The sequence below is a fragment of the Amaranthus tricolor genome, chromosome 4 (genome assembly GCF_026212465.1).
Source record: "Amaranthus tricolor cultivar Red isolate AtriRed21 chromosome 4, ASM2621246v1, whole genome shotgun sequence".
Classification (NCBI taxonomy): domain Eukaryota; kingdom Viridiplantae; phylum Streptophyta; class Magnoliopsida; order Caryophyllales; family Amaranthaceae; genus Amaranthus; species Amaranthus tricolor.
The window spans coordinates 24,351,527-24,363,890 of NC_080050.1; the positions used below are offsets into that span (position 1 = coordinate 24,351,527).

The following is a 12,364-nucleotide window of genomic DNA, read 5'->3' on the forward strand; positions in this document are numbered from 1 at the left end:
TATCCCCAGTTTGTCAAAATCGGTGTGTTTGAGGATCAGTGATGAAATGTGGGTATAATTTACGGGTTGGGTCCTTTATTTGCCTTATTTGCGGAGGTATAGATATAAGTGTGGTGTGCGGTGTGCGGTGAGCAGGTGAATATGAAAAATTATTGGAAAAATTGTCCAAAATAATTTAACCTTTGTCTGATTTTCCTATAATAATTTCAAGTATTGATTAACCATGAATAATTTTATCTATTGATACTTGTTTTCCGTGGCATCCAAGCAGGTTAAAGAACCGGCAGCAGAAGGTAAGACGATTGTTACTTTGCAATCTTCATTTATATCTTCTTCTTCACTGATATTTTCTTCATTGAAATCAGTTTACCAACTTCTCCATTAAAAACCATTCTTTCTCTAATTTCCTCCACTAAAATCAGTTTACATGAGCCACGAAAATACTCCAATCTAATTCCTTTTCTTTTGAATACACCACCGTACCACCTCGATGTAAATGAAATCTAAATAACTAGCCAGCTAAGGATGGTTTAAAATCGGTTGTTCGAGTTATTGGGTTTCCACTAGTTTGGTACCTGTTGAAGTTTGAGTCAAGTGTCAATCAAGCTTAATTGATTCAGTTAATTGATTTGGTTATTTTGGTTACAGATTGTGTGAATATCAAATTATGCTGATAATCGATTTTAAAGTTCATTAATTCTCTTTACTCAATGAATTGTTTCAATTATTTTAGTTGGGAAAATTAATTATTATTTGTTGACACTTATTAGCCTAAACTTGTAACAATTTTGAGTTTCAGATTTGTTTTCTTCAATTCTTCAAAAGCAGATTAGGGTTGGCTTGCAAATACTCCCTCCATTTTTTTTGTTCTCGTTTACTTTCTGCTAGAGCTATTCAAATCTAACCTGACCCGAAAATCTGACCCGGAATCGAAAATTATCCGACCCGAAAAAATATTAATTTTTTAGGTTTACCGAAACGGAATTTTCCGAACCGATATTGCACTCGAACCGTTTGATAACTGAAAAGGGCACAATCAAACTCGAACTGCAACCGAATTTTATGACCGATATATAAACGTTAACCAATGTTACCCGAACTCAACAGTGATTGACCCAAGTCAAATCCGACCTGAATTAGGCACGTAACTGAATGCAACATGACTAAAACCGATTAAGATCAAACTGTTTTTAACCCGAACTGATACAAACCCGAATCAATTATTAATCGAATTGTTTTTAACCCAAACTGATACAAACCCGAACCGATTGTTAATCGAACTGTTATAAATCCAAATCAATTTTTCACCTAATTTCAGCAAATTAGGTCCAATTTCAGTTTTCTAATTATGAGTTTTTGAATATTTTGAAAACTAATTTCTAATATTGAAACATTGTAAACAAGATTATATATAAATAAATAAGATTCCCTATGATATTGATATCAATTATAAACCAATAAGCACATTACAAAAACCTTAGAAACATACTGAAGTTGAACAACACAAAAATTTAGATGTTTCTTCAACACTTCAATCTAGACTTATCTTGCTTTCTATTGCTAATTAATAATTATATGTTTCATGTTAGTAATCCACCAATTCTTCAAGCTTTAAGCCCCCAAAATTTGCATTCATCACTTATACATCCACCAAATTTAAATATACAAATATTAAGTGTTTAACCCCAAAAATTTACATCCATCACTTATACATCCACCAAATATAAATATACAAATATCAAGTTTTTTACCCCAAAAATTTATATCCATCACTTATACATCCACCTAATGTAAATATACAAATATCAAGTTTTTAACCCCAAAAATTAACATTCAATCATCAATTATATATAGTTATATATCCACCATAAAAGTATTATCCATCAAATGTACGTGAGTATGTCCACCATTAAATACTTTCTCCAAAACGAAACATAAAAGTCGACAACGAGCACCAAAATCTCTCACGTACTGCTGCTTGGCTTGTGGTAACATATTTCAATCTTGAACAAAAACAAACAAAAAAAGTATTAAAAGAAAGTAATTCATTCTTATAAGAAAGATACAAAAATCATACACTAATATATATTCAAGATTGCATACAGAAGAAAATTACTCAGAATTTGAGGGACTATTAGTTTAGAGTACTCAATAACATTATTGTCTAAGTATGTAATAGCCTATAAGATAGTTTAGATTATTCTTATTCATTCAAACAAATCGAGTTTCGATTATCGAGTTTTAATATTCAATCAATTATCAAAAGTAGCAACATGATGCATTGTTAAATAATAGTCTCATGTATATATATATATATATATATATATATATATATATATATATATATATATATATATATATATATATATATATATATATATATATATATATATATATATATATATATATATATATATATATATATATATATATATATATATATATATATATATATATATATATATATATATATATAAACTAATTGAAATAAATTGTTCTGCCATATTAGATAAAACAATCGGTAATTATTTTTTGTAAGTGAATGAGCATACTGCATACATCAATTAAAAAACCGACTATTAACTTATTTCGATATTGACCCGATCAATAGTTGTCCGTAACCGATAACTACTCAAAAAATAAAGCTCGAACCCGATTTGTGCCCGAAAAAACCGAACTAATGTTAGACCGATGACAACCCGAGCTCGATTGACACGCAACTCGAATTTCAACCGATAACAAACCAGTTTGAACCCGATAATGCAAACAACCGTTGTTAAACCGACCCGTAACTAACCGATCTGACCCGAGTATGACCCGTTGTTGCATACAACCGAAAATTTACCGATTCGAAATCCGACCGAGCTGAATTATACCCGTCCGAAATCGATATGATGACTCGAATAAACACCTCTACTTTCTGCATAGTTTCTAAAGTATTAATAAAATTTCAATCTCTTTAAGATGGAATATCCACACGAGAAGAACAGTAGAGAATAGAGAGCATTTCGCATTGTGCACGAACAATGCATCAAGTTACTCAATTAGGCCAACTAAATAATTACTAGAATTCCGCAGTGGATGTACTCGCATACGAGATTGGATTGTTAAATTTCAGATCGAATTCGGGTTAAATTGATTTTAATGACTATTGGGTTGGTAATTGGTTGGATTTAAAATATTGGTTTCAAATTGGCCTGATTTCAAAAGATAAAAACAATATTAGTTCAAATCAATTTGATTTCAAAAGATAAAAACAATACATAAATAGGTTATTTTTATCAAAGCAAAATAATTAGATGATTATACATAGTTATTAATTAAACACATAATAAAGTATACATTTGAACTTTCCATTTAAATTCATTTTGATAAAAACTAATTCGATTTAATGTTCATTTTCATTTATCTAAATAATGTGTTAAAATAATTTATTTCTTAGTTACCCGATTGATATTGTTTTTGATATACTTATTTCTTTCACTTTAATTTTACCAAATAAAAAAAAGAAAATAGTATTTGTTTTGAGATAAACAGTACATAGATAGTATTTATACTTAGCATCAAAAAATTAATCTTATTTTAAAATTTAATTCCGTATAAAATTAGATGTAATATGTAAAAATATTAATACGTTATTATTTTATTTTAATATGTATCAATCACTGATTTTAATTTATCTTTGTTAGTCAAAATCTTAATATAAAAAGATCAATACCCTATGCATCAATCTCAATATAAAATCATTCTAAAAAAATTTAATCAATGTTTGTTTTATATATCTCAATTATAATTATAAATCAATAAAATTATAAGATACTAATCTAATTTTTTAATTACTACTAAATGGTATTGAATTTAAATTATCTGATTACTAATATATATCTTCAATATGCTAAAATAACATATGTCATAATTACACTAACAATTTAGATATCAAAAAAATAATTTTAATCATCTAATTATTGATATTAAGTAAGTTGATATCATGAATGTTGTTCACATTTTTTATTTTAAATTATTAATTAACTTTTAAAAATAAAATACATATCTCAACTTCCTTAATTATTATATCAAATCAATTATAAACTCAAACATGAATGAATTAATTTTTGATTAATTTTCGTATTTTTTGAGTTGGTGATTGATTTCATTTTATTAATTCAAATTGTCATTTTTATTACTTAATTTACTAATTTTGTATTATATACTAATTAATAATATAAATTTAGAATTAATTGCGAATTACTGCCTTTAAGTTTAGGGCTTTTGCAAATTATAGCTTTGATGTTTTTTTTTTTTTTGTGAATTACAGCCTCGAAAGTATCAAAGTGTATACCATTCAAGCCAATTGATCGTTGACCAACCCATATGACCTTTGACCAGTTTAAATAACCGTTGAACATTACTAATTATCCTTTTGGGGTAACTTTTTCGGAAATCCGGTCGAAATAAGTACTTATTCGCCTATTTCTTGACACGTAAACCGAAAAAGATATTTAACGTCATTTTTACCCATCATAATGACGATTTTTCAAAAAACGGAAGTCGCAATTACTCTTATAGGGTAACTTTTTCGAAAATTTGGTCGAAATAAGTACGTATATTCGAAAGAGTTACCCCATAAGGATAATCTCAATGTCCGTTTTTTGAAAAAATATCATTATGAAGAGTAAAAATGATGTTCAATATCTTTTTTGGATTACATGTCGGAAAATAAGCCAATAAGTACATGTTTTTACCGAATTTTTGAAAGAGATATCCCATAAGGGTAATCGCGACGTCCTTTTTTTGAAAAAATATTTTTATGATAGGTAAAAATGACGTTAAATATCTTTTTCGCTTTACGTATCGGGAAATAGGCGAATAAGTACTTGTTTCGACCGGATTTCCGAAAAAAGTTATCCCATAAGGGTAATCGCGATGTCCTTTGTTAAAAGAATATCTTTATGATGGTTAAAAACGATGTCAAAGTGCTAAAACACAAGGGTACATTTGATAATTAGGAAAGTCAAAAGTGATTAGAAGTGTTCAACAAAAGTCAAAGATAATTACTAAAGGTCAACGGTTATTTAGGTTGGTCAAAGGTCATATGGGTTGGTCAATAGTTTGGCTTGAATGATGTAAACTTTAATACTTTCGATGTTGTGATTCGAAAAAAAAAAAACAAATCTAAAATTCGCGAAAAATCTGTGTACATAATCTTTTAATCTTATTTACCATCCTAACACAAAAAATTAAGTCAAAATGTTTACTATATAATTTATTTCCTCAGTTATTGTTATATGTTTCAATTCATTCATTTACCATTTTTAATAATACTATTACTAAATAAATCAATATGCCATGTAGTCACTTTCCATCCAATAATATTTTTTTATTTGTCATGCCTTCTTAGAGGATGACACTTTTAATTTTTTGACATATTTATAATATTGAATTATGATGTGATATGATTATATGATATAATAAGATTTGATATGATGATATGATTAATTTTTGTATTTTTTTGAGTTGATGATTGATTTACTTAATCTATTCTATATAACTATTAGCAAAACAAAACATTGTCGATATTATCACTTAAATATTGCTTTTTATGTCATTAAAAAAAAATTTTCCTTCAAAAACTCAATATTATTATTATTATTATTATTATTATTATTATTATTATTATTATTATTATTTATATCTTTGACTTTATTACTTTCTAACTATGGCGTCATTTGGCGTAACCCTTCATTGAGAATGTTGCTGCTGAAGTGCTGATGATCAACCTCTGGTAATTTTTTTGATTTACTTTCTTAATTTCTCTTCTTTATTGTGTCAGTTTGATTTTTAAACATATTAGGAATATTTTCGGGGAATACATTTAAATTGGTATTATTTATGGTTAATCAAAAATTATATTATTATAGGAAAATAAATAAAATATTGTATTATTATTCTTAATTTTTCCTTAATTTTTTGTATGCACCAAAATTTCTTATACTATTTTTGCGTGCTTGATTTTGGGATCCTAATTTTTTAAATGTTCCAAAAAAATCTTGGTATTAATAGACAGGCCCGGTCCTGGTCCTGATATTTTGAGGGCCCCAGGTAAAATATTAAGTTACGGGAAAATTTGAAATGATTAAGACAAATTAACAACAAAATAAATGAAATAAAATAAGTTTTAACTTATTTCCAAAAGTAAGCGTGAAATTTTTAAACTTGTGGTTTAGAGCTGTTCGCAGTTCGTAACTGCGAACAGGTCAAAAAAAATAAACAAACTAGCTGTTCCCAGTTACTAACTACGAACAACTTTGACTTTTTTTTGACTTGTTCGCAGTTAGTAACTGTGAACAACATGCTCCACAAATACGCACAGGTCAAAAAAAAGTCAAAGTTGTTCCCAGTTATTAACTGGGAACAACTAGTTTGTTTTTTTTACTAATTGCAAAGCCCCAAACTACAGGTTTGGGAATGTCACTTATTTTTGGAAATAAGTTGAAACTTATTTTATTTCGTTCATTTTGTTGATAATTTATCTTATTCATTTCAAATTTTCAAGTTGGGGCCCCTAAAATTATATTACCTCCTATTCAGTCTAATTGTCCTTTTTTTTGTACTATTTAATTATTATTTTTAATTTGTATTTTATTCTTAATCTATAAGTTAAAACATAGTCATGTGTAATCTTGTTTGATTCGTCTCAATACAAGTATTATATATAAACTTTTTTTAATTTTTAATTAAGAATAATTTGAGATTTTAAGGGTTAAAATATTATCTCGGCAAGTGTGAAAAGTCAAATGGAACAGTTGGGCCGAATAAAAGAGAATACTATTTTGAAAAAATATTTTATCAAAGTAATTTGATTAAAATTCGTAATGATAAATTTCTTTATCATGTCAAAATACATTTTTTTAGACAACATTAAGATAATAATTAAATATAAAATAACCAACAAAATAAAAAGATAGACTAATCAAAACAATATTAAAACATGCTAAAACTAAACTAAATTAAATTAAATTATCCTGGAACAAAATAATAAAACACTAATTAACAGAATAAGTAAAACAAAAAAATAATGAAGAAAAATAAACAAAAAAAAAACATTTAAAACATTTAAAATAAACAAAAACTTAATGAAAAAAATTGATTAGCTTTCTATGTTCCAGGATACACCCATTTTCTAAATCTTTACTATTTGTTTAGATTATGCACCTTATGATTTTCTTAATCCTTATAAATAGTAACGAATATAATAGAATCAATTTTTTTGTAGTTTGTAAATTGTAATAATCGGATTTCCTACTGTAGTTTCTAAACGTGTGTTCTACTGCTGTTTCTGAACTTGAAGTCTTCAACCATGAATATTTTCTCATACCAAGTATCTCTTCAGTGCTTTTTACACTTGAACCTACAATGGCTACAACTTAAGAACCTCAATCAAATCAAACTCTGAATTAGAAAAGTGCTGAATAAAAGGGTAAAGTAGAAGATGGTAAACCATTTAAGCAGGTTAATAATGAATAATGAAAAGAAAATAAAATAAGAACAATGAAAATGAACTGATTAAAGGTTATTTTTCTTGAAAGTTTAAACATACAATTATTATTATTATTAAAGTGTAATGCACAGCAAAAAAAGTGCAATTACGATTAATTCTTTGGGGCTTTGGGGCCGTCTTTATACATATTTCAATCTTTTTTACGACAACTAGTCTCTTGAGAGACCTATCTTAATTCCAACCTATTAAAGATTAATATCTACTTACCGTATTCTTAATGCCTATTTTCAATATCTTAAATGTCTACTCACATTGTTCTTAATCATCATCATCATCATCCTACTCGGTGTATCCCGCTTATAGAAAAACTATGGACAGGATCTGGGGAGGGAAGGACGTCGGCAACTCATACCCATAAAGAAGAGCGCCGCCAAAGTAATCCCTAGCCTCGAGAAAGATAATGCAAAGTAGCTGCACGGAAAAGATAAATTAGCTGTTTATAAATAAAATAAAAACTAGTAATAAGGAAAGGAGAGAAGGTAAAATACATTTTTACTGCTTTTTAACATTAGGCCTTGGGTGGTTGCCCTTTTGACCCTGTTACTAGAGTAAATATAAATAATCTATGATTGTTCGTTTGTTTCGTTTTCTTCATATCCGCTGTATTGGTATTCTTGGATGAATCCAAAGTTGGTATAACCATAGGAAATTAGGAACCAATGGGTGAAATCCAGGGCCGTTAAAAAAAACTCGACCCGTTTGACCCAACCCGTTGACCCGCATTATAAATGGCGGGTCAAATTTTTTAAAAATTTATAAACTACGTGTTGGGTACCCGACCCGCTTTAACCGAGTCGAGTTATGGGCCAAAAATTAATCTTAGCGGGTACCCATTGACCCGCTTTTAAAAGAGAATTTTGTTTTTATGTGTATTTTACCTCTTTATTTTCATTTTTGGAGCTGATTGGGGAATTGATTATGAAAAAAAATCAATAGACTTTAGAAACTGATACTGGGAATTCGTTGAATTTTAAAATTGTGTTTTTTGAAGTAGAAAACTTTTTACGAAAATTAATGTTCTGCCAGTAGCCCAGTATTAACACAAGCTTCTGTATGAACATTACTTTTAGACATATGTTTGGCTATGTTATAAAATAGGCACACTTGTATTAATGAAATGATGTATCTGGCCATGTATTTTTGTTCTTATTTTAACTTTCTCTCCATTGGTTTGTTAGTGCAGTAGCTTACGCAGGCTGCTTCATATACAATGGTGTTCGTGGAAGAATGAACGTATTTCAACTGAGCTTTCTCATCCTTTAGTATCTTCTTAACTTGTTAGTGCTAGCGAGAATAACTTAAGCACAATCACATTACATGGTAAGAATTTCTAAAGATGTAAGACTCATCGTCCATAAAATAATAGAAGAACAAATTCAAAATCACAAAGAGAAAAAAATGTGGCTAATCTGGCAACGGACTATGATGATCCTTAGACAATGCAGGAGTGACACAAGATAATATTGTTTGTGATGGTTGCCTCTTGTGCCTTTTGAGCTTCATTCCAAATAAAAAAGTGTGTAGAGGAATTCTAGGCTTCATCAAAGGGTTCTTCACACTTCTTTTTGATTCAGAAAAACTGAACTCTTTGTCCAACTTTATGAGTGCCTTCCCTATTTCAATCTTAAGTGCCTTAACACGGCTAACACCGGCTTGGAGTTCCTCGGCAACTTTGCTGTTCTCGTGCTTCATGTTAAGAATCTCTCCCTGGAACTTGGCTGCTTGGTAATCACTTAACTCACTCTGTTCTATGGTTTTGTTGCTATATATTTTTGTGATCTCATCTTTGATGTTATTCAATGAAGTGAATCTACTTCTTAATTCGTCTTGAAATACTGCACTATGTTCTAGCCATAGGATAAGTTCAGTTTCTATTTCTCTCAAATGCTTGTATAAAGGTCTCGTATCTGATTTTACTTGATTTTGTTGCATTTCTACGTTTCCTCCTTTCATCTGAGATTGCTGCTTTAACTTTCCTAGCTCTGCTTGCAGGTCTTTGATCGACGTTTGAAACTTTTGAATCTGGTGAAATGCTGTGCTAAACCTTAACCAAAAATCAAGGTTTGCCTCAAGTAAATTATCAAGCTCTGCACGGTATCTTCCTTCAGTTCTTGAAACTGGCCTAGTTTTCGCGATAGTGTTTATCTTAACCCTTCTTGCACTGCCTTCACTACTCGAAGCTGCTTTCTCATTGTCATTTTCATCTTCTTCAGTTAGTTTTATTACAACATCTCGATCATACAAATGTTGGAAAAGAGGCTTTCTATCTAGATCACTGCTCTGAGAACCTGAACCCAAACTGACGATCTCCTTGTTGTCAATCTTATCTTCCACATTGTTTTCTTCCAATGGTGAATCCACCTTTCCACCTCCATTTCCTTGAACAGAGCTAAGCTTTTGCCTTAGCATTTGAATTTCCTCATCCTTAGCAGCACTTGTGTTCCTTAATTCCCTTACATGATTTGCCAATTCAAAAATATCATCCCTATACTTTTTCTCCTTGTCACTAAGGTTCATCTTCATGTCTTTGTAATCCCTAAGGATTATAGTGTATTCCTCTACCAAAATTCTCTCTCTTTCCTCCATATTGTTCATGTAGAGTTTCCTCCAATTAATGCCTTCTTCATCGCCTAGTTGTAAGTCGCTTTCAATGTTACTTTCGGCTGTTCTTGACATGTCTTGCTTCTCCTCTTCCTCTTCCCTTCCTTCCACCTCTTTCACCTCACTTTGTTGCTCAAAATCACTTCCATAATTCTCCTTTTCTGAATATTTTACTTTGTTCTCCTCATTCTGTGCTGCTTCCGCCACTTCTTGGTCAGCTTTATCTTCTTTGGTTGAGTCCTCAAGCCTTTCATAAGGCTTAACATCAATCAGTTTTTCCTGGAGGTGGTCTACTTTGCAACTAGCCCCTGTGATTTCGACATCAATGCTGTTCTTTTTTTCGAAAAATTCTTTATTTAGCCTTTTGACTTTGATAAGCTCCTCTTCAAGTTCTCTCAAACTTTTTTTCATAGCTGAATCTTCTAGTAGCTTTTGTTTTTGTTCTTCCAAGATCTTGATATGCCCTAATAGTCCATCTATCTCTTGTCTCAACCTCTTCACAAGAGAATTTTGCGAACAAACTGTAGTCTCCAGTCTAACTACTTTCTCTACTAGATCATCAATCTTCTCAGCCATCTCCGGCTCAGTGAAAACCGAGCTTGAATTTATTTTCAATTCCTCTTTTATTTTCTCCCTCAATTCATCCGCATTCTCTGCTCCCTTATCCATCTCAATACTAGTAAGTATTTCTTTAAAACTTGATTCCATAACTGAACCTTCTTTAGATATTTCTTCTGTTAGCCCACTAAATTTCTTCAGAGCCTCAATCTTTTCATGGGCTTCTTTGATTCTCTCATACTCTGCTTTCACCTCGGTCATCGACCTAGTTTGTTCCTCTTGTAACTTGGCTAAAGCCTCGGCACATGAACTTAGGGCAGACCCTGCCATTAAACTACGCGCTTCGTGATCCTCAATAACTGCACCAACCCCAAACTCATCCTGCAAAGAACAGACTTTGGTTTGTGATTCGGTGATCTTGCTTTCAAGCTCTAAGAACTTTGCTAGTGCATTCTCATATGCGCTCTTCATGAACTCCTTCTCTGTTTGCATGCTTAAAATCTCTTTTTCGTAGTTATCGATTTGTTTCATTGCTTCATCTTTGCTTAGCCCTGAATTTGGAGTTTGTACAGTTCCATATGTAGTGAGATTTCTCCTTAGTTGATCTCTCTTTGAGGCTAACATTGTCTGTGCTTTCACATTTGATGTCCTAGGTGCAGGAAGTTTCGGAGCTTTCGGAAAATTTTTATTGAGAGGTGATGAACCTCTGTTTGATAAGCGATCGGGTGAAGGAGCCGAGCTAGAGGCCGAAAAGTTGTCTTCATCATCACTTTGATCAAGAGATAATTGAACTTGTTCTGGGAAAACAGTAGCAATTGTTCTGTTGGCAGATTGTAGATCCTTAGACAAGTGATCAAACCTCTCTGCTAAAGCTCTATATGCTCTGTAGGATTCTTCTACTGAGGTAATTAACTCTGGCCTTCTCTTGTAATACATTTCTGCCCTTTTTGCAAATGAGTCTCCTTCTTGCTCTATGATCCTCAACATGAACTTTACCTTTTCTTCCATATCTGAAATTGAGAGACAAATTACTGTATCCATAATGACATCAAATTATTCGATAATGTTTTGCGAATTACAAATATTAAATAACTAATAACTAATGAATCAATAATATGTCAGAGCCTTAATCCCTACAACAACCTCTTTATTTGAGAAGGACAGACTCATCACTGTGCTATGGTGACCGTTGATCTGAAATCAAATAACTACCTGACACCGGTGGTTATCGGTCGATTTGTTCCTAAGGTTTAACACAATAATGTCGAATACCACCATAAGTATTTGACACTTGGAGATTAACGCACAGAATCCAGGTAAAACAAAGAGAAAGAACAGAAACATAAGAGGAATATTGAGAGAGAGAGGGAGAGAGAGATCTGTTTTGGAGAACTTGAGGCCTCTAATAGAGGAATGAAACCAGTGGACGGTTGTAACTGATGGCAGAAGAATGGTTCTTACTCTGTTAACCAAGAGTGGGTCTAGGGTTACAACCGTTTACTAAGTCTAGGTAGAAATGTGGTATTGCCCTCTCCTATACCCATACTCATACCCATACCCATACCCATACCCATTACCACATACCCGCTTAAAATTTTCATACCATCGTCTACCCGTCATTCATAGTGGGTAAAATTTTCATATTCA

General features: G+C 31.0%; 1 protein-coding gene across 1 annotated transcript; it reads right to left on the reverse strand.

Annotated features, from left to right (window-relative positions):
• Window positions 1-8,753: 8,753 nt before the first annotated feature.
• Window positions 8,754-12,152, reverse strand: LOC130811279 (protein NETWORKED 2A-like). Its single transcript, XM_057677509.1, has 2 exons — window positions 11,861-12,152; window positions 8,754-11,727 (listed from the first exon to the last, which is right to left on the reverse strand). Exon 2 carries the CDS (start codon window positions 11,723-11,725, stop codon window positions 8,963-8,965), a length of 2,763 nt encoding a protein of 920 aa, XP_057533492.1. The 5' UTR covers window positions 11,726-11,727; window positions 11,861-12,152; the 3' UTR covers window positions 8,754-8,962.
• Window positions 12,153-12,364: the final 212 nt, after the last annotated feature.